The 20,859-nt window shown below is 38.1% G+C and overlaps 1 protein-coding gene across 1 annotated transcript in view; it reads left to right on the forward strand.

Annotated features, from left to right (window-relative positions):
* LOC136264636 (deoxynucleoside triphosphate triphosphohydrolase SAMHD1-like) overlaps positions 1–20,859 on the forward strand; it is a 116,752-nt gene that overhangs the window by 10,260 nt on the left and 85,633 nt on the right. Inside the window, exons 2-5 of the mRNA XM_066059414.1 lie at positions 8,392–8,494; positions 11,380–11,437; positions 12,239–12,425; positions 13,398–13,556. Of these exons, the coding sequence (XP_065915486.1) occupies positions 8,392–8,494; positions 11,380–11,437; positions 12,239–12,425; positions 13,398–13,556 (507 nt within the window). The remainder of the gene's footprint in view (positions 1–8,391; positions 8,495–11,379; positions 11,438–12,238; positions 12,426–13,397; positions 13,557–20,859) is intronic.

Here is a 20,859-nt window from a genome sequence, read left to right on the forward strand (position 1 = left end):
AAACTTGTGGAGAACAAGTGGCAGATAACTTGGAGCAGTGGTGCAACACAGTACTTGAATATTTTGGGACTAATGTTATCAATTCCACTTACTTTATTTGCATCAAGGGATGTAAGGATATCAAAAACATCAGATTGAGACATTACAATGCCATGTAGTGAATCATCAGAGCTGGGTATTGTGTCGAAGTTGTTTATTGGCTGATCACTAGATGAGAATACAGAGTAGAAGTAGTCGTTGAATAGCTGGGCTTTTTCAGAATCAGTTGATGCTTTCTTGTTGTTGTAGAACATCTGATTGGAATGACGGTCATGACCTTTGATACTAGAGATGTACTGAAATATTTTGTTGTTGTTAGTATGGGCATAGGTTAGTGCAAGATTGGATTCAAATTCTGATTTAGCTTCAGCAATCATTGATTGCAGTTCTTCTTGTAGGTTAGTTATTTTGAGCATTGTGTTGTTAGTAGGGTGCTTATTGTGTTTCCTTTTCAGTGTACGTAAACATTTTATCTTGTGGCGAATAGTGAAATTAAACAACTTAGGTTGATTTGTGTCTTTAATGGGGACCATTGGGATGAACAGGCCTATAGAACTGTTGATGGCTGTTTTAATGTGTGACCAGATGAACTCAGTGTTGTTCGATGATAGAGCTAAAGTAAAGTCATATTCATAAAGAAATTGATTCATGTCTTCCCAGTTGGCATGATTATAGTCTAGTCTTAAATGTGAATGCTTTTCAGTGATGTGCTCAATAGTAAAGATTATCATGTAGTGGTCAGATGACAGGTTAGCTGGCAGGTTTGTATAAGTGTCAACATGGCTTAGTCCATCAAATTAGGTTAGAGCTATATCTAAGGTGTTTCCAGCACGGTGAGAGGGACCAGTTACAAATTGAGTTAGATTAAGGTTGAAAGCCAGCTCTGTGAATTCATCAGAAATAGTAGAACATCCACTATATGTATTGCAGTCTGCATCTGGTAGATTCAAGTCACCAATTATTACAATATTCTTTGTTGAGTCAAGTGAGCTTAGATAGGACAGCAGTAATGAGTTGTGCTGGCCATCAGCATTATGAGGGCGATAAATAAAACACAATACCAAGTTTGAGTCAACCTCAACGGATAGAATTTCAAGGTTGTTTGAGGAGGTTAGTTGTTTAGCATTAAGTGAATCTTTAAAAGCTAGTATGACTCCACCACCTTTGCTGTCATGATCATTTCTTAGTATAATTGGTGGGAAGAATTTCCTTTGAATAAGTGTGATCATGTAGCCAAGTCTCAGTGATTGCTATTACGTCATAATTTTCAGAGTATATGTATGATTGAAAAGTATTTATCTGTTTGTTTAGGCTTCGTGCATTCCAAAGATAATTTACAAGAAGTGCAGTCTATAGTCTGAGAAGATAGTCAATTATTGGAAGAGTCCATGTCAGTTTCGCTGGATTGTTGTTGTTGTTGGGGGACAAAGGAGGAATCAATGATTTGGCCATGTAGCTTATTTTTCACAAAGATTTTGTTGGCACGAATTCTGATTACTTTTCACATTGTATTAGCGACCACCTTTCTTTGAGTAACAGTGATTCTGTTAGCCTCTCTTCATGTGACATACCTGGTTTTATTCTGGTCTCTTTGGGGAGTGATCTTGCCTTTATCAACAGGGTTGTTACATCAATAGTATGGTTTAGTTTTACTAGAATTGGGCGAGGCTTCTTTGACTGGTCACGATATTTCCCAAGCCTTAAAAGATCTCAAATAGAAAGAGGGCTGACACTATTTTCACCTTGTGTTACAATGGATGTTACTTTGTCTAGATCATGGTTTAGTCTTTCATTTCTGGGGGGGGTACTTTGCTGCATTTTTTTATGCCATAAATTACAACATTGAACTTGCGGTCCTCTTGCATCTTGTCCCCTCCTAGTTTGCTTGACTTCATAGTGGTGGCAACTTGTTGAATAGTGCTGCTGGTATCAGGTTCTTTGGGAACACTAGAAATTGGTTGTGTGATCAGTTGTGGTTGTTTGGCAGTGCTTTGTAGACGAGTGACTTCATTGGGTTTAGATGTTTCAGCTTTCAGATCAGTTACTTCCTTTTTAAGGATATCAATGGTTGACTTTAGTTCTAGTAGTTGCTGTTCCTGAAGAGCTATGCGACAGTGTCAGCAGTAAAATGGATCATCTCCATCTTGATAAGCTTTGTAAAGGATCTGTGAAAGACCAGCACATTGTCTGTGGATCCAGCCGTTACGTACTTTCACAATAAATAGCTTCTTGTCCCTCAGTGTCTTCAGTGGCATCTATGATAGGGTCTAAACATATTGGACAGGTTTTTGATTTGTCGCCAGGTGAATTTATTGATGGACGCTTCCTCTTGACGCGAGGGGTTGTAGCCATGACAATGATGGCCTATTTCCCTGACGAAAGGATGCAACAAGAACACATAGTCCAAGTGAAACAGTTTTTCTGACCTTTGGTGGTACCGTTAGAAGATCGAGTTATGCCACGATACAACACTCCAGCTACATTTTCAAACTTGATTGAACAGCACTTATAATTTGTGACCAGATTTTACAGAACCGATCCAAATCGCACATCAGGCAAAATCAAACTAACACCACCAGTGGATAGCTGCACTATCGTACTACAAGCTTTGACCCTCAGCACTACTCAAACTACACGAGGCTGGTTTTGACAGACGTCTTTTCTGGGTGGTGTGGAGTGCTCAAATGGCGGTTTCAAGCCTTGTGGAGGACCTGGCTTGGCAAGAATCAGTGGTTTACTGGTGGACAGCCTTATAATGTTGGCCAGACGTGTTCTCTGTTGATTTTGCTACATATCAGCCACTAAGGAACCAGCACAGCCCTGTAATCTCGTGTCTGGACTCCAATCGTAGTCTGCCTCCATTTTGAGGTCCATCTCTTGCCCTCCCCGCCACCCCCCACCCTCCACCCTCCACCCCCCACCCTCCACCCTCCACCCCTTTGTGAGCACTCGTGATACTACTTTGCTCGTCCAACTGCTCAGATTTTCTATCTTATTTGGCGGGAAACTGTACAAGCAGCTACAAGTACTGGAAGTGGCCTGAAAGGTAACAGATTGATGCATCTTTTGTGTAAATTTCATACGTGTGCTTGCTATCCTTGGAGAGTTGTGCTGGCTTCAGTTCTTTAAAACCGTTTATCTCGAAACTTCTAATGTGCGATTTGGATCGTTTTTCCAAAATCCAGTCACATTTGTAAGTCCCCTATTTGGTGATTATTAGTTTCTCATCCAGCCTTTCTAATTATTATGATGCGGGCGGGAGAGTATTACCATTATACCATTATTTTATAATATTAACACACTGATGTACAGACCTTGTCCAAATTGTCTTTCTTTCTTATTGCAAACATTTCCTTCACCAGCTGATTCTACTTTTCGTGATCGCCAACTGTTTTTCGACAGTAAACTGAAAGTCTGCTTTGATGAAGTCGATAGAACACGATTGCAACTGGCACTGCAGCAATTTGCTAAGGATACAATAGTTCTCCTGGCGATATATAGCGCATTGTAGTGTTCATCAACAAAAAATTATAACTGTTTGGTATCACGTGTTCTTCTGAGCATGCACAGAGTAAATAATGGCTTACCATGCAGTAGCTTAAGAAGGATGCGGGCGGTGGATGAGAAACTAATAATCACCAAATAGGGGCCTAATTGTTTGGGCTTAATCAGCTTTGCTGTCTGCCCTTTTCCCCCAAATAATAATAACAGCGTTTACGTCTAAGGTTGTTATGGTCTTCAGTGACAGTGACGTAGCGTCCCTCTGAAACGGCGTGACTGGCCTTATTGAATTGGTCGTCCTACGACTGGAGAAGCTGTAAGACAGCGTGGTAGACTCAAATCACACGGTTAGGAATAGAGCACGAAACGAAGCAACCAACTCCATTCCCGCTTTTATTTTTATTTTAAATCCACACAGGTTGGTAGTCGTCTTCCCCAGAGGTCTTCTTCAGTTTAATTACACTATTTTGGCAATTAAAAGATCGCGTGAGCCAATTAACACTCACCAACCACTGGTGAGAGCAGTATTTTTTTAAATCACGAACTATTCCAGACCCTTGTAGCGTGCAGCTTACAATCTCCAATCGATAAGCGGCTGCGCGGAAAGGGTCTGGCCACACGAGACTATTACCAACCTATGACTAGTGCATGTTTTTGTCGCTATATATAGGGCCGGTTGGCAATGAAATATCGACCCTCTCTAGATTAACGTGTAACTCAGGGGATGGAGCCTACCAATGGTCTAGTTTTAAATGATGGGTTTGGTAACAACCAAATTTATTTATTTATTATTTATTGTTAATTACTAGGCAGACAGCACAGCCGGTTTGCCTAGGATGTAAAATCAACAATAGTGCAGTGTATGTTACAATAAATAAGTGTACGTATGCTACAATTACTAGTTGTGAACAAAAAGTTACAGTATGTATGTGTTACATAAAAGAAAAGTTAGCTATAGTGCGTATGTTGTGACAATTACTAATTAAATTATGGTATGTACGTTACAATCACTAATTATAAACAGTAAGTTACAGTACACATATACAGTTACTAATTACAAACAGTCAAGTTATAGTGCATATGTTACAACTAACAGCAGGTTACAATACATATGTTACAATTACTTATTAACAATCAGTAACTTACAGTACATAATTGATTTGTAAAACAATTTAGAGTACTAGCTTCAATAGCAGGGATGGGTAGTAAGTTCCAATCACGAAAGGTCTTTAAAAAGTAACTATTATGATAATGATTAGATCTAGCAGTAGGTATGTTAAAGTGAAAAGGATGTTGGAATCTAGTTAAATGGGTGGTGGTGGTGGTTGTGATGTAGGTTGGTATTTCTAATGATATTAAATTATGAAGTCCTTGGTACAGGATTGTGAGCCTTGAAATACGTCTTCTAATGTTTAGTGCTGGCCACTGCAACTCTGAGAGCATACTGGTCACACTATTTTCCCAATCTAGCTGCAACTCTCTGCACTCTCTCAATACCTTGAATGTCTTTGGATAAATGGGGATCCCAAACTGAAGATGCGTATTCTAGTTTTGGTTGAACTAAATTCCTTCCGTTTGGGATATAGACGTGTCGTAAATTTTAATGGATTTCGGCTCATTTTCATAAAAATGGGCAGGAACATCTAGAATGTTGTCCATTGCTATTTTAGGTTATTGGGTGAGGTACTCTATAAAACACACTTTTAAAAAAAAACTACTTTTTAATAAGGCTTGCATTAAGGTCTGTGGGCAACTGGTGCCCACAGCCAGAAAAGGTATACGTACAACTTACATTTACAATTGAATGTATAAAATTACAATCAAATTAAGTTAGCTGACTAAAGTTATTACATACATTTACATTTGATATACAGTTGAATTATCCTATTATTTTAAAACTTACATGTGTATTTAATAATAAATTTACTTATATAAGTATTTATTTAAGAGAGAGCAAGAAAAAAAATTAATTACTGTTGAAGTTTGGTGGGCGAGGAGACTTGGAGCAGGTACTACAAGGGAAAACAAAGTGCAGACTGTGAGGATTGTCAGAGTCAAAATTGTTTGTAAAATACTGCCAGAAGATCTTGAGTAACTGTGATTTAATAGTGGAAAAAGGTTGATTTAAGTCAATTACTGGTAGACTGTTGTAGGTTCTTGGTAGTCTGTTAAAGTAGAAGCTACTTTGTTTGTTGGATGATGTAAAATTGTGTTGAAGCTTGTGCATGTGAGCGCATACATTTGTATTAAAAGTATAACCAAGCCTTCAGCGAAGTTTAACTAAGCACCATTCGAAAGTGTGCTTCATGTTTAGTATATTTTTGGCGGTCTGCCCCACTCTTCCCCACTATTCTGGGCAGGCAAACCGCTCTTGAATTTATAGAGGATCACGTGTGCAGTAAGTTTGTCATCGGAATCGATGCGTTGTATTCTAGAGACACCTTATAAGCTTGTATTCGAGCCTAACAATCGTTAAGAAGGCATTATGATATACAATAAGCCTCCTATGCTCGCTCCCATGGAATTAAAGAAAGGAAAGCGGACGCCGCTAGCGTATCCTCATGGAGAATCAAGCAGGAAATAAGACACCTTCGTACTCATTTTCTTTCATTTGTCACAAGAAGCACAAGATAAATTAGTGTGGCTGTTGCTAAACAGGTTTTATCACTTGAAATTAGTCTTGATATTTGAAACATTCAATTAGCGGTAATAATTTTCAGTAGCACTTATATCTTGTCCACCCTCCTCTGATTACTTTGTGTCTACAGCCTTAAGCTGTCACGTGTGAAACCACCACCGTATCAAGTGACATGATTGCATTGTTGGACAATGCGCAAATCTTGGTTATAAGCTAGAAGTAGCTAGTCTGGCACCGCCCGCCCTTTCGCAAAAAGTAAGAGTCTAGTGAAATACAAATACCAAATCATTTCTAAAGAAATTCAATTAGACAGCGCACGTCGGCACCAGAATAAGTAAGAAGCTGGTGAATAAGCTTCATTCAGTAGGTTTCATTACTTCGTTGTGGCTAGGTGTTACTCAGCAGATTACTAACGAGATTAGTAACTTTGTTACTTGTACTAATAATATTAGATTCGTTACAGTAACTATATTACTTAGGTAACGCGTTGCATTTGTAAGTAAAGTAACTTGAGTTATATTACCTATTTTTTAATAGCGTATTTTGTTATATTACTTAGTTACCACAAAAGTAATAATATTACGTAAATTAAGCGTTACTCCCAACACTGGTAATCACACTCTAGTATAATCACAGTAGGAGGTACACATGAAAAATTGCAAATGTGAGATCATGTACCAGAAAAATGAGGCTGAGATTTGTCACATATTGTTTCTCTGTATTACTTTTCATGAGTGCACAGTACTATTGTAGGTACTTGTGATACATGTTGTGCATTTACACATGAATGGAATATTGTAATCAGTGCTTACTTCTACAGTATAATTAAGTAAGAAATACATGTGGATTCACTATGTAACCTGACATCAGATTATGGAGGTATGTACCTTGATGATCTGACATCCTCTGTAATCCAATGCAGTTCTGCTGTCCCTTGGAGGATTACATTAGAGATTTTTGACTGTATTAGCTTTATTGATGAAAAAAAAAGAAATATGCAACTGTGGCTATCAATATTGCAACTGTTCTCAAATATTCGATTTGTTTTCAAGAGGGAAATGGCTCCCTTTAGAATCTCACATTTATGATAGTCAATTTGACATTCCCATGTAATAAACAATTTTAACTCCATCTTATTGATTCTTAATCCTTTTCCTTGCTGTTTCTATCTTCCCTTACTGTTTGTTTATCTCTATCATGTAATGTTTTGCCATGAGGAGTCAGTGTATTGATAGCATAAATAAAGAGTTATCATTTCTATGTATATACAAAATTTTAATAATGTATAGAATTTTGATTTAGAATGTTTGGCACAATGGTGAGATAACAGTACAGAAGTCAATAAGAAGACATTCAATTTTAGTTTACAAACCTTATACAGTCCAGCACAGCAAAGCTTTAATTAAATTCTTTTGAGTATTCCAAGTAGATGACAGGCCTCAGGGAATTATGCTCCAAATTTTCATTTTATTCTATTCCAAATTTTTTTATAAAACGATATTTCACTTCTGTAATTTATGTTTAGAAAGATTTTGGAGTGTAATTGTCTTGTTCTGATCTATTAGACAAGAAAGCTATCTTTTAGCTGGCAAGATGCTTAGTTATTGCTACAATTACAATAGAGTAAAGATTATTCTGCTTACTGTTCTATTAGAGTAGGTGACTGTTCTATTAGAGTAGGTGACTGTTCTATTAGAGTATCTCAACTTATGTGGTATTGTATATTATGCCAATAATATTATTATGCTCTTAAACCACTTCAAAATTCCAGAATAATTCCCAATTCACTAAATCCATCATTATGCTCAAAATAATGCCACATAATTCCCGGAACCCTATAGATGACTTCTGTTATTTTGATTTTAACACCTGTTACTCCAAAAATAATATTGACTACCTTTCATTGACTACTCTCTCCCTTCTACCTCCACATATAAAACTTCCCCTTTCTGTTTCCAGCTTTCCACTGCCTACTGTTAAAAAATCACAATTGTACTGGTAGCTTCTACTACCTTTCTAGCTAGCACATAGTACAAAATTCTGGACAGGAACAGTGCTTCAGTACCCAAACACCCACCTCAATCTGCTCTTGCAATGTGAGGTCTGCATGACATGATTCAACAATATAGCCACAGCTTTCCAGTTACATATGCAGCTATAAATTAAATAAGTTATTAACAACACCATTGATGTTCATAAATATTGTGTTTTAGGTATTCAATGACTCCATTCATGGACACATCCAGTTTCATCCATTATTGGTGAAGATCATTGATACTCCACAGTTTCAGAGGCTACGTTACATAAAGCAGTTGGGTAGGTTATCATAAAATATGGTAGTACTGTTTATGTAAAATTGCACTTTCTCACAAAAAATATTGACCAGAAACCAGCCTCACAATAATTTCATGGCACCTTGGCTAGGTATATATAACCAAACCCTAAAGGACTTAAAACACTTTCAGTAAGTTGCTACAAACTTTCAATTTTTGCAATTTAAATAATGTAAACTACCTCTCATTGGTCCATATATAGAACTTCCCCTTTCTGTTTGCAGTTTCCTTACTGTATTTTCTACTGACTGACAGACTTGTTAACTTCCTACCTACCTGACTGATGCCTCAGACAAGCATAACTCAATGTTACAGACTTGACATTTTCATTGCCAGACATTATATTGCTTTATGGCTTTTGCCATACAACAGCACATTTGTGACCAGATCTGCGAAAACCCAACACAATCGTGCAAGCTTAAATTTTACAGCTTAAAGCATTGATTACAATGGGTTAAATACTTGCATATAATTATTTTAGAATTTTTTTGAATGCTTTGTTCTTAGTGAAAAAAGAGACTAACAACCAAAAGCTGTATATCTTACCTACTCAAGATAAGTTCAAAACTCTTTGTTTTGTTGCATGCAGGAGACAAAAGGATAAATAAGTTATGGGAGTTTGTTTACATACAGTCTGAAGTCTCTACAGGTGATTTCTTATGTAAGTTAACTCTCTCTATACATGGTGATTTGTGTTACTTTCTACAGGGTAACTTGTTACATAGCTGAACTCTCAAAAAGTGACTGGTAATGTAGCTGAATTCTCTACAGGGTGACATGCTAACTTTCTTCAAGGGGTAACATTTGTAGCTGCATTCTCTACAGGTTTAAAGGAATGCATCTCTATCACACACTTATTACACATAGTTGGTTTTTGCATATTAATTTAGTGACTTTTGATCTGATTCTTTTGTTCCACTGAAAGACCTAATGAAGTCATTTACATATAAATTTTCAGCTCATCCCTTAAAGTGGTTTGCTTGGTAGGCATAACAACTATTGTTCTTTTCTTCACAAAACTCAATCACACAATCATTATCAGGGGCGGATCCAGGGGGGTTCAAAGGGTTCCATGGAACCCCCCTTTTGAGTTAGCCTCTCTTACTCGAGATACTCCAATAGAGCAGTCAAATTGAGATACTCTAATAGAGCAGTTACAGTAGTCTTTTGAGGAGTGGTGTGGCAAGCTATGTATCTAGTTATAAATAAGGAAATATAGTTTTTTTTGTTTTCAACCTACAGCTAGGCTGAAATTCAATTCCAAAGTAGAACCCCCTTTTTAAAAGTCTAGATCCTCCCCTGATTATACATGTTTGGTTTTACTTCATATTTCCATGGTCTTTACACAACTCTTTTCAATCCACCAAAAGGCACTCCTACAGCAGTTAACCTCTCTAGTAATTGATTTTAGACTTATTCCTTGAAGCAAAGGCACTCCTACAATATTCCTTGAAGAAATTTACCCTGTAGATGTGACAACAAATCAATCTTTTAAAAATGAATTGTCTGATCCTAATGAGGTTCTGATAAGTGTGTTCCTTCTGCACCTTGTCTTCCTTTTATCTACATTCAGGCTAGTTGTTATCTTCTTCATGCAACAAGACAATATCAAGGCATTAATTTTCGGTACCAACATTTTCCTTGAGTAGCATATTTAGACACCACAAAATTATTTGAAGTATTTATGCTTGTAATTTTATGGTAGGTTTGAGACAACAATCTTGATTGATTAATATAATGATCAATCACAGAGACCACATCTCTTAACATTCTATTTACTTTATCACAATGACTGCACTCTGTTGTGATTGGCCTAGGTGTATTTATGGTGCTAGCACAGTGAGAATATGGAATAATGGCCACGCTCCCTGGATGTAAAAGAGATGCTCTAACACAGCAGTTACCCTCATACGTGTATAGCTACTATGCTATATCAAGAACTAAACAAACTAGTATATTTGAAAATCATTAATTTTGAAATGAAGTAGGGATCTAAGTGTTATATAAAAAGTAATGACCATAAATACCATATGTACCAAAGCATCTAAATTACTACAATACTTTTATTAAGTGCAACCTTCATGAGTGCTCTGGAGATATCAAATCTATGGCATACAGAAGCCTGGTATTTCCAATGTCAGAATATTCATCCCTAGTTTGAGACCCATGCTTGATTATGGACATTCAAACATTGGAGAAAGTGCAGAGAAGGGTTTTGTTTAACTACAGTTAGACTTGCAGTACAACTGCCATGTTGAACCATTTAGGATGGCCAACGTTAGCCAAAATGATGTTTCTTTGCCAGACTTTCAACATTCTCTGGTCCAAAAATACCTATGTTTTGTTCCACCACCAGCCATTTTACACACCAATACCATTCACTACACTTTGTGATTCCTCCAACCAGAACTAACTTCCACATGTATAGTTTCCACTCCAGAACAATCTGCAACTTTATCAACGACTAAAATCTGATATGATAAACACTTTTCAAAGGGATCTTCTATAAAATCTACCCACCTATCCAATCTGTACTTGTACTATAGTTAATTAAATTATGTATTATAAGCTGGTATGGCCCCCTCACTATTTGGCCTGCTCCACCGCCCCTGTACCAGCATCTTGCTGCCTACCCAGTATCAAAATTCAATCAAGAGATGCATGAATGATGGTATTACAGCATAGCTTGGTGGGAAAATTGCTACTTTGGCAATGAACAAAATAATGGTTAAACGTACCAATGCAGGAATTTCTTACAAAGCTCTGCTGTAATACCATCATCTCTTTTTATCACTTGAATCCCTACTTTAAACTTAGTGTAAAGATACATTGAGAAAGCATGCATGGTTGTGTTATATACATTTTCAGGTGGATGCTATTTTGTGTACCCTGGAGCTACCCACACTCGATTTGAGCATTCTCTAGGGTAAGTGCTTTAATACTGTATATACCACTTGACACCTCAGATCAAAGGAAATCACAGGATTATATATCACATATTGCCCTGACCACAGGGCAATATCTAGATATCGCCCTGTGGTCAGGGCAATATCATGATATAGCCCTGACCACAACTGCCTTTGATGCTGAGGCAGCTACAAAGCATCAGTTCCCTTTGATTGTTTATATAGAGATGCTTAAAGGTTTGCATTGTGGGTTTGAGTTAAACATGTTGATTTAGTTAGGGGCATTGTTGTGAAGTAAAAAGAATTGAGTGAGTCAGCATTGCATAATTTAGTTACTAAGCATCGCTAAATAATCATTTTTGCAATGTGGGGATTGTTTTTCTACAGAGTACATTTCAACTGCATGAAAAGATACCTCAAACATTCACAACCTATATGTCTAAGTGTTTATTTTAGCACCTTAGGTAACTTTACTCATCCACAAAGTGGTAATTGGTTTAAAATGATATCACTACAACCAGTGAAACCCACAATCATTTCTTTTTGTGCCCACAATTTAAACCCGCAATTGATTTTTGCAAGCCTCTGTATAAAAGTAATGTGATGAATGCAGGTTTGTCTTCCTTCACCTATTAGGTGAGCATGCCAGAGTGGTATATATTACTTATACCATGGCCACTCGGGATTTGCCTGATATATATGCCCTCGCCCTCGGGCCAGCGGCCCTTGGGCTTGGGCATATATATCAGGCAAATCCCTTGTGGCCATGGTATAACTATTAAATGTAGTTTATAGCTTGGTTTATTTATGTGCCATTTTAGGGTGTGCCACTTGGCAGGAGAGTTGGTAGAAACATTACAGAGAAATCAGTCACAGCTTAATATCACTCATGAAGATGTTTTGTGTGTTAAGATGGCAGGATTGTGTCATGACCTGGGTCATGGACCATTCTCTCACATGTTTGATGGACCATTTCTGTCAAAAGCTAGGCCTGGTTGTAAGTGGAAGGTAAATCAAACTATTTAGTATGTTTGGTACAAGGAAAATCAAACTCAATTAGGGATCACAGAAATAAGACTGAAGTAGAAAAACAAAGGGGGTTAATTGCCTGCATGTGCAGGGATAATAGTTGTTGACATAAGATTAAATGTCCACTAAAATTTGTACAGGTGTAAGAAATTTCCCTTGTTTAGTTACTTTTTAAACCAGGCACATACCCACAACTGGTCGAAGGCACACACCTGGTTTCCTGAAATTAAAACTGAGTGTCTGCATGTTTGTCCAACACCCACGCCAGCAAACAGGCTCTTTGAAGCTACAGAAAATAAACCTTCTTTCAATGGTAAGGCTGTTTACATACTGTATTAAACTTAACTTTCTATTTTTGTCGTGCATGGTTTACTTGAAGGGGGTGTGGCTGGTAACTGAAACCAGATGAAACAGTTTAGTAGGGGCTGGCTAACCTACATGCTGTAACAGGTGTATAATGACCAAAAAACAACATAACAAGCCTTGTAAGCTACCAGGAATGGTGTATGTTCTCAAGTTGAAAGGGGGTATATCCAATTTTTATGTGAATGAAAATTAAGAGCAGCCATAAGGCCTTGTGTAGAGAATACGCATATGATACGTAACATGATAGACCATCTATAAACAGTTAAGAAGATACTTCTGTGTGTAATTTGTGGCAAAATGGTTTGTTCGAGTTTCGTTTCTTTAGTGATGCATATCAATGTGATTGATGAATTGTAAAAAATTAAAGTCCTATTAGAAGCGCTAAAGACATATTTGGGCTAGATTATATATATACCTAACCAATATTGTCCTGGTGCACTGAAGGTATTGTATTGTGAGGCAGATTTCTGGTTAAATTTTAAATAACATATGATATTTATTTATACTTATGGTACTGTATAATGCTATTGTGTGATGTGTAAGTGAATATGTGTTCAACACCATTTTGTTCAATTATGTTCACAGCATGAACAGGGTTCAGTGGATATGTTTGATTATCTAATAGAAAGCAATCCTGAAGTCAAAAGGTTTTTGGAAAAATGTGGCATCAAAGAACATGATCTCAAATTTGTCAAAGAAATGATAAAAGGAGTCAAAGATGATGATGATGATCCCTCAAAAAGCGTTAGTATTTGAACACAATTAGTATCATTTTTGTCATGGAAATTGTCTAAAATGGTCATCAAGAAAAAGCATTAATCAAGCCACTGATTGATTAGCTAGACTATGAATTGACACCTTTTGCAAAGAAGCCAGAATGATACCCTATACTGAGTCTAAAAAATTTTGGTCTGTGGAATTGGTTGGTTGGACCAATTTAGTCTACAACATCAGTCCACCCCAGACCAGTTTTAACAACAAATTTGGTCTGGCCAATTAAAATTGGTCTGGGTTACAGTATATAGCTATTGTACCAAAATATAATATTATCAGTTGGGCTCCTGTACTCTTCTAGATACACCACTGTTTCATCTTCTAGGTCTTGCAGTGCCAGAGCACAGCAACCATCTAAGCAACCAGCTGTAAGACACACTCAGTTAAACAATTAATAATATTTATGTCCTGAGTACTGCATGAGATATTGCACGAGATTACTAAGAACAGTCAACAATTTTGTAGAAGTCATGAATTGTTTCTGCAAATTGCACAGGTGCTCACAGCTATTTGAAGCCATACAACATGCAATTTTCTTTTGTTTCTTGCACACAGACAATGTGTAAAAATCCAAATTCTATTTACATTATAAGCGCTTCCCTTTCTCTTCAACACAATCCAAGCAGAATTCCGCTATCCTGTACCATTTTATAGCTACATGACATTCTTTATATGGAGCGCTTAAATCGAAACTAGTCTTTCATTTTCTACACTAGCATGCTGGAAATAATGTTGAATATACTTCAGCTTTTAACTCACAACTCTATGTGTAGTATTAATAGGTAGCTTTCATAGAATAGAAATTAACACTAAAAGTGTGTTCCACCATCCAAAACGTTGTGTTTACATCACCATAACTCACAAAGCCATAAGGCCATGCACAAAATCCAAACATAGACCTCTAGAGAATTTATCAGCGAATCTCCATACAAGATTTGAAGCCACTTGAACAGTGACATAGCTAAGAAGGGTACTGGTAGGGCACAGGCCCAACCAATCAATTCCAGTGCCCTACCAACTCAGGTACTCAACGTGCGTATTCTGCCCTTACAGACTGGAAGTAACCATATACCTTCTGGGTAACTTACAAATGATATTAACCAGCAGCAAACCATGTATACACTTGAGGATGCTTGCTGGTTTTTGAAACCATTCAAACACCAGCCTACTCAACCACATGTGGCTATTGCATCATAATTGCATTATTACGCATACTTGAAGTATCCATTGTAAACAGCCATGTTTTGCTCCAAAGAACACGAGCAAGAAACAGCACGTAGTGCTGAAAAAATCACTAAGGAAGTGTTAGCAAATGACCGTCTGATAACCCAAGAAGTACACTAGCGTGAATTAGCCTAAAATTAAGTGTTAGTTTAGCTGACCTGTGTGAAAGCACATTTTGCTTGTGCGAACATGCATTCATGCCTCGTTTTCTCGAGTGATAGTGTATGCTGTGGTAGGTTGCATTATTTTGTAATGCATGCTGGTAGCTTGTAATTGTAATTGTAAGCCCGTTATATGTAGGGGGGGACAATGTTACCAGCTGGAATCAAAAGGTTTTACAAGTTGCTGACTGTTAGTGCACCAGCGTAACCTATCATAGAGCAACTTTGGGGGTCCAGGCATAGCAGGAAGCTGTTCCAATGTGAAGAAGAGGAATAAGAACTAGTTTGTAGTTATAACAGTGTTTATAACATGTTATTGTGAAAAGGTGGCATTCATGGTTGATAGGAATTTGTGTGGTTATTATATCATTAATGCTTGGTGCACATTATCATTACACATCTGTACTAAAAATAAAACTAGTTTTCAAGTGCAGTGGCGTAGCTAGACCAGAAGGATTGGTTGGGCACCATTGTATACGTACAAGCTGCAGCAACCACCATGCAAAGCATGCTACAGCTAGGGGGGTCTGGGGGGACATGGAAATCTTTTGAAATTTACATCCTGAGATTCAATTTGGTGGCATTTTGCAGCTAAAATTTGTCATCTCTAGTAGGGCACTAGCTGTACGTACCATAATAATTATTGTCAGTTACGTAGCTGAAGGAGGCTTCATGTTGCACCATCGCACAATTTAGTTATTCCTCATGTACAAGTTTGAAAAACACATGTGCAACAAAGTTTAAAATGGGGATGCAGCTTGTCAGGGTAAAAATAGTACCCAGACTAACCGGTGTAGCAAATGCGAGATCTGTGGCTATTTTCTGTGACTATTTTCTGTGACTAACCTTAAAGCCACAGTGTTATAATACAAAATCCAACTTGGTGTAGCAAATGCGAGATCGAGATACTCTAATAGAGCAGTCATCCTAATAGAGCATTCATCCTGAGGAGAATTCAAGAGATCAGATCAGCTACAAACAAATCACCCTGTAGAGAGTTCAGTAACAAATAATTCACTCTGTAGATAGATCAGCTAGAAGAAGTTACCTTGTAGAGGCCGTATTCCTCGGCATGCTGCAGTGAATGAAACTGATTGTCATGTTCTGGTGTCTGGAGGTGTACCTACTGTTGTGGAACCGGTCGGTGTGTGTCGTAATGGTGGTAAGAAACCAGATGGTATGTCTTTGATTCCTTGGTTGCGGGGCTTACCCTTGCTCTGGGATTTTACCTGTTCGGACACCCTGGCCCCATCTAATTTATCTACTTCTGCTAGTGGTGCCAGCCGGCTGGCAAACTGTGCAGAGTCAGCTAAGTTCAGAAAGTATTCTTCTCTGACGCCATCATTTCACTTCTCCCCTCTATGTGGTGAGACCCTGGGTGCTTGGGGATCATGTGCACGTTCATTAGTGAGACGGATTGTTTCCTGGGTAATGGAACAGTCTGGTGATAATAGGGCAACCCAATTTTTAATTCAGAAGGTTGCTATCGATGTTCAGCGTGGCAATGCTGTTTCTGTGATGACAACAATTCCTTCATCACAGGATTGGGAAGAGTTTGCCTCTCTGCCCACTGTTTGAATGTGAAAACCTTTTCTTGTAATATTGATATGAATTACCCCATAAAAAAACCTTGTAAAGAGTTCAACTGAAACCATCATGTAGAGAGTTCAGCTGCAAACAAATCACCTGTAGAGAGTTCAGCTGCAAACAAATCACCTGTAGAGAGTTCAGCTACAAACAAATCACCCTATAGAGAGATCAGCTAGAAGAAGTTATCTTGTAGAGAGTTCAGCTACAAACAAATCACCCTGTAGAAAGATCAGCTAGAAGAAGTCACCTTGTAGAGAGTTCATTTACAAAGAAACCACCATGTAGAGAGTTCAGCTACAAACTAGTGACCCTGTAGAGACATCAGCTAGAAAAAGTTGCCTTGAAGAGAGCTCAGCTACAAAGAAACCATCATGTAGAGAGTTCAACTACAAACAAGTGACCCTGTAGAGACATCAGCTAGAAGAAGTCACCTTGTAGAGTGTTCAGTTACAAAGAAACAACCATGTAAATAGTTCTGTAATAAATATACGAATTATATATTTAAATTGTACATTTACTGATAAAATCAGAAATATTTAAAGTATTCAACATCTGCTTCATCTTTTCTTCTTCCTGTGGTAAAGAAAAGATAGGTTTAAAAAGTCCCAAAGCTGGCCATAGGCCAGCTTTGGGGTATACAAATGCAAAAAGAAGTGACATCTAATCCAAAACAGCCAAGCTGTATAAAAAGGGTGTGGCCACCAAACAAGCCAGGGTGAAAAAAAGATGTGAAATCAAAAATTGTGGCCAAGAAATGGCTGTGATGGTAGGTTAATGGCAAAAATTTTAATAATGACAATTCAGGTGAATTTGTGTTACCTCCTCCAAGATTCACTAGGATTTGGCACCAAATTCACCTGAATTATTGTTGTTAAAATTTTGCCAGACCTACCATCACAGCCATTTCTTGGCCACCACCTTTGATTTCACGTCCTTTTCACCCTGGCTTGTTTGGATGCACTTACTTTTTTACGGCTTGGCTGTTTTTGATTAGATATCACTTCTTTTCATAATTTTATACCTAAAAGCCAGCCTATGGCCAGCTTTAGGTATTTCTTTTAACTTGCCTTTTTCTTTACCACAGAGAGAAGATTATTATAAAGAAGATTTTAATGATTTGTTGAGCGCTACATGTACTTTAGGAAATAATTTACAATCGTGTTGATCGATCATAAAATAAGTTGCAGAGGTTGAACTGTTCTCAGCTGAATACTATACATGGAAATGTGTATGTAGTTGAAAGTTCTACTGGGAACCTCATAATGTAACTGTATTTGACTACATGGTGAATGGTTTGTAGTTGAACTCACCACAGGGTGGCTTATTTCTAGCTGAAACACTCTATGAAATGTAGCTGAATTCTCTCTTATTTCTAGCTAATCTCTCTACAGGGTGACTTGTTTCTAGCTGATCTCTCTATAGGGTTATTTGTTTCCAGCTGACCTCTACAGGGTGAATTGTTTCTAGCTGATGTGACTTGTTTCTAGCTGATCTCTCTACAGGGTGATTTGGTTCAAGCCAATCTCTACATGTGACTGGATTTTGGAAAAATGATCCAAATCGCACATTAGAAGTTTCAAAATAAATGGTTTTAAAGAATTCAAGCCAGCGTAACTCTCCAAGGATAGAAAGCACGCATATGAAATTTACACAAAAGATGCATCAATCTATTACCGTTCAGGCCATGTCCAGTACTTGCAGCTGCTTGTAGAGTTTCCCGCCAAATAAGATAGAAAATCTGAGCAGTTGGACAAGCGAAGTAGTATCACAAGTGCTCACAAAGGGGTGGGGGTGAGAGTGGAGAGTGGGAGGTGGTGGGTGGTGGGGTGGGCAAGGGTTAGACATCAAAAAGAAGGCAGACTACAAATGGAGTCCAGAGAAGAGATTACAGGGCTGTGCTGGCTCCTTAGTGGCTGACATGTAGCAAAATCCACAGAAAAACATCTGGCCAACATTATCAGGCTATCCACCAGTAAACCACTGGTTCTTGCCAAGCCAGGTCCTTCACTAGGCCTAAAACCATCACTTGAGCTCTACACACCACCCAGAAAAGACGTCTGTTGAAACCAGTCTCAAGTAGTTTGAGTGGCACTGAGTGTCAAAACTATTAGCACATTAGTGTAGCTATCCACTGGAGGTGTTAGTTTGATTTTGCCTGATGTACGATTTGGGTCGGTTTTGTAAAATCTGGTAACACATGGTAAATTGTTTCTAGCTAATCTTTCTACAGGGTGACTTGTTTCTAGCTGATCTCTCCACAGGCTGACTTGTTTCTAGCTATGCTCTCTACAGAGTGACTTGAAATGTAGTTGATCTCCCTACTGGGTGACTTGATCAAGCTGATCTCTCTACGGGGTGATTTGTTTCTGGCTGATCTCTCTACAGGGTGATTTGTTTCTAGCTGATCTCTCTATAGGGCTGTTTGTTTCTACTGAGTTCTCTACAGGGTGACTTGAAAAATAATTGCAGGTAACAGGTATATTTCCTGCCTAACTGTTCTCTCTACAGGGGGATTTGTTTCTAAATAAATACTGTACAGGGTGATTTATTTTTAGCTGATCTTTCTAATGAGAGATTTGTTCATAGCTAGACTCACCATGGCGTGACTTGAGAAGTAGTTGGGCTCTTGCAGGGTGACTTGATCATGCTGATCTCTCTACAGGGTGCCTTAATCGTTTTCAGCTGATCTCTCTATAGAGTGATTTTTCCAGCTGATCTCTCTACAGGGTGACTTATTTCTAGCTGAACTCTCTACATGGTGACTTCATTCTATGTGATCTCTCTCCAGGGTGACTTGTTTCTAACTAATCCTTCTACAAAGTGATTTGTTTCAAGCTCATCTTTCTACAGGGTGACGTATTTCTAGCTGATCTTTCTACTAGAGATATGTTCATAGATGGACTCTCCACTGGGTGATTTGAAAAGTAGCTAGTTGGGTTGTTGCAGAAGGACTTGATCATGCTGATCTCTCTACAGGGCGCCTTGTTTCTAGCTGATCTCTCTGTAGAGCGATTTCTCTAGTTGATCTCTCTACAGCATGATTCATTTCTAGCTGATCTGACTTATTTCTAGCTGAACTCCCAGAGAACAGCCTATGAAAATGAAATTTGTTGTAGCTTTCATGGACACTGCCTATGAAAATTTGACAATTCATGGACACGGCAACCATGAAATTTTCTTGTGCCTTAAAAAAATTGTCAGTGCTATAAATTACCCTGAAATCTCCACTTCTCATTTCATTGCTTGGATTTTACCATGAAATGTCCATGAAATGACTTTCATGGCACTTTATGAGGATTTTGCTATTCATGGATAATCCATAGGTGTTTCATGGCACTGTTCTCTGGTAGTGCAACATGGTGGTTCATTCTATCTGATCTCTCTACAAGGTGATTTGTTTCTAACTGATCCTTCTACAGAGTGAGCTGATCTTTCTACAAGGTGATTGAAATGTAGCTAATCTTGCTTCAGGGTGACTTGTTTTTAGTTGATCTTTCTACAGGTGATTTTTCTAGCTGATTTCTTTACAGGGTGACTTCTTACTGGCTGAACTCTCTACAGGGTAACTTGTTTCTAGCTGAACTCTCTAAGTGTGACTTGTTTCCAGCTGAACTCTCTACAGGTGAATTGTTTCTAGCTGAACTCTCTACAGGGAGACCTGATCTCTCCACAGAGTGACATGTTTCTAGCTGATCTCTCTACAGGGTGAGCTGATCTCTACAGGGGTGACTTGTTTCCAGCTGAACTCTCCACAGGGTGACTTGTACCTGATCTCTTTACAGGGTGACTTGTTTCTAGCTGATCTATACAGGAACTGACTTGTTTCTAGCTGAACTCTCTAAGGGTGACTTGCTTCTAGCTGAACTCTCTACAGGGTGACTTGATTCTAGCTGATCTCTCTACAGGGTGACTTTTTTCTAGCTAAACTCTCTACAGGGTGACTTGAAATGTAGTTAAACTCCCTACTGGGTGTCTTTATCAAGCTGATTTGAGTGCTCTCTATAGGGTGATTTGTTTATTCTACCTGATCTCTCTACAGGGTGATTTGTTTCTAGCTGATCTCTCTACAGGGTTGCTTGTTTCTACTGAGCCTTTACAGTTTGACTTGAAATGTAGCTGAACTCTCTACGGGGTGATTTGTTTGCAGCTGAACTGTCTTCAGGGTGACTTGTTTGTAGTTGAACTCTCTACAGGGTGAATTGTTTGTAGCTGCACTCTCTACAGGGTAATTTGCTGAACTCTCTACATAGTGACTTGATTGTAGTTTAACGTTTTAAAGAGTGACTTATTATTACGTA

The sequence above is a fragment of the Dysidea avara genome, chromosome 8 (assembly GCF_963678975.1).
Source record: "Dysidea avara chromosome 8, odDysAvar1.4, whole genome shotgun sequence".
Taxonomy (NCBI): domain Eukaryota; kingdom Metazoa; phylum Porifera; class Demospongiae; order Dictyoceratida; family Dysideidae; genus Dysidea; species Dysidea avara.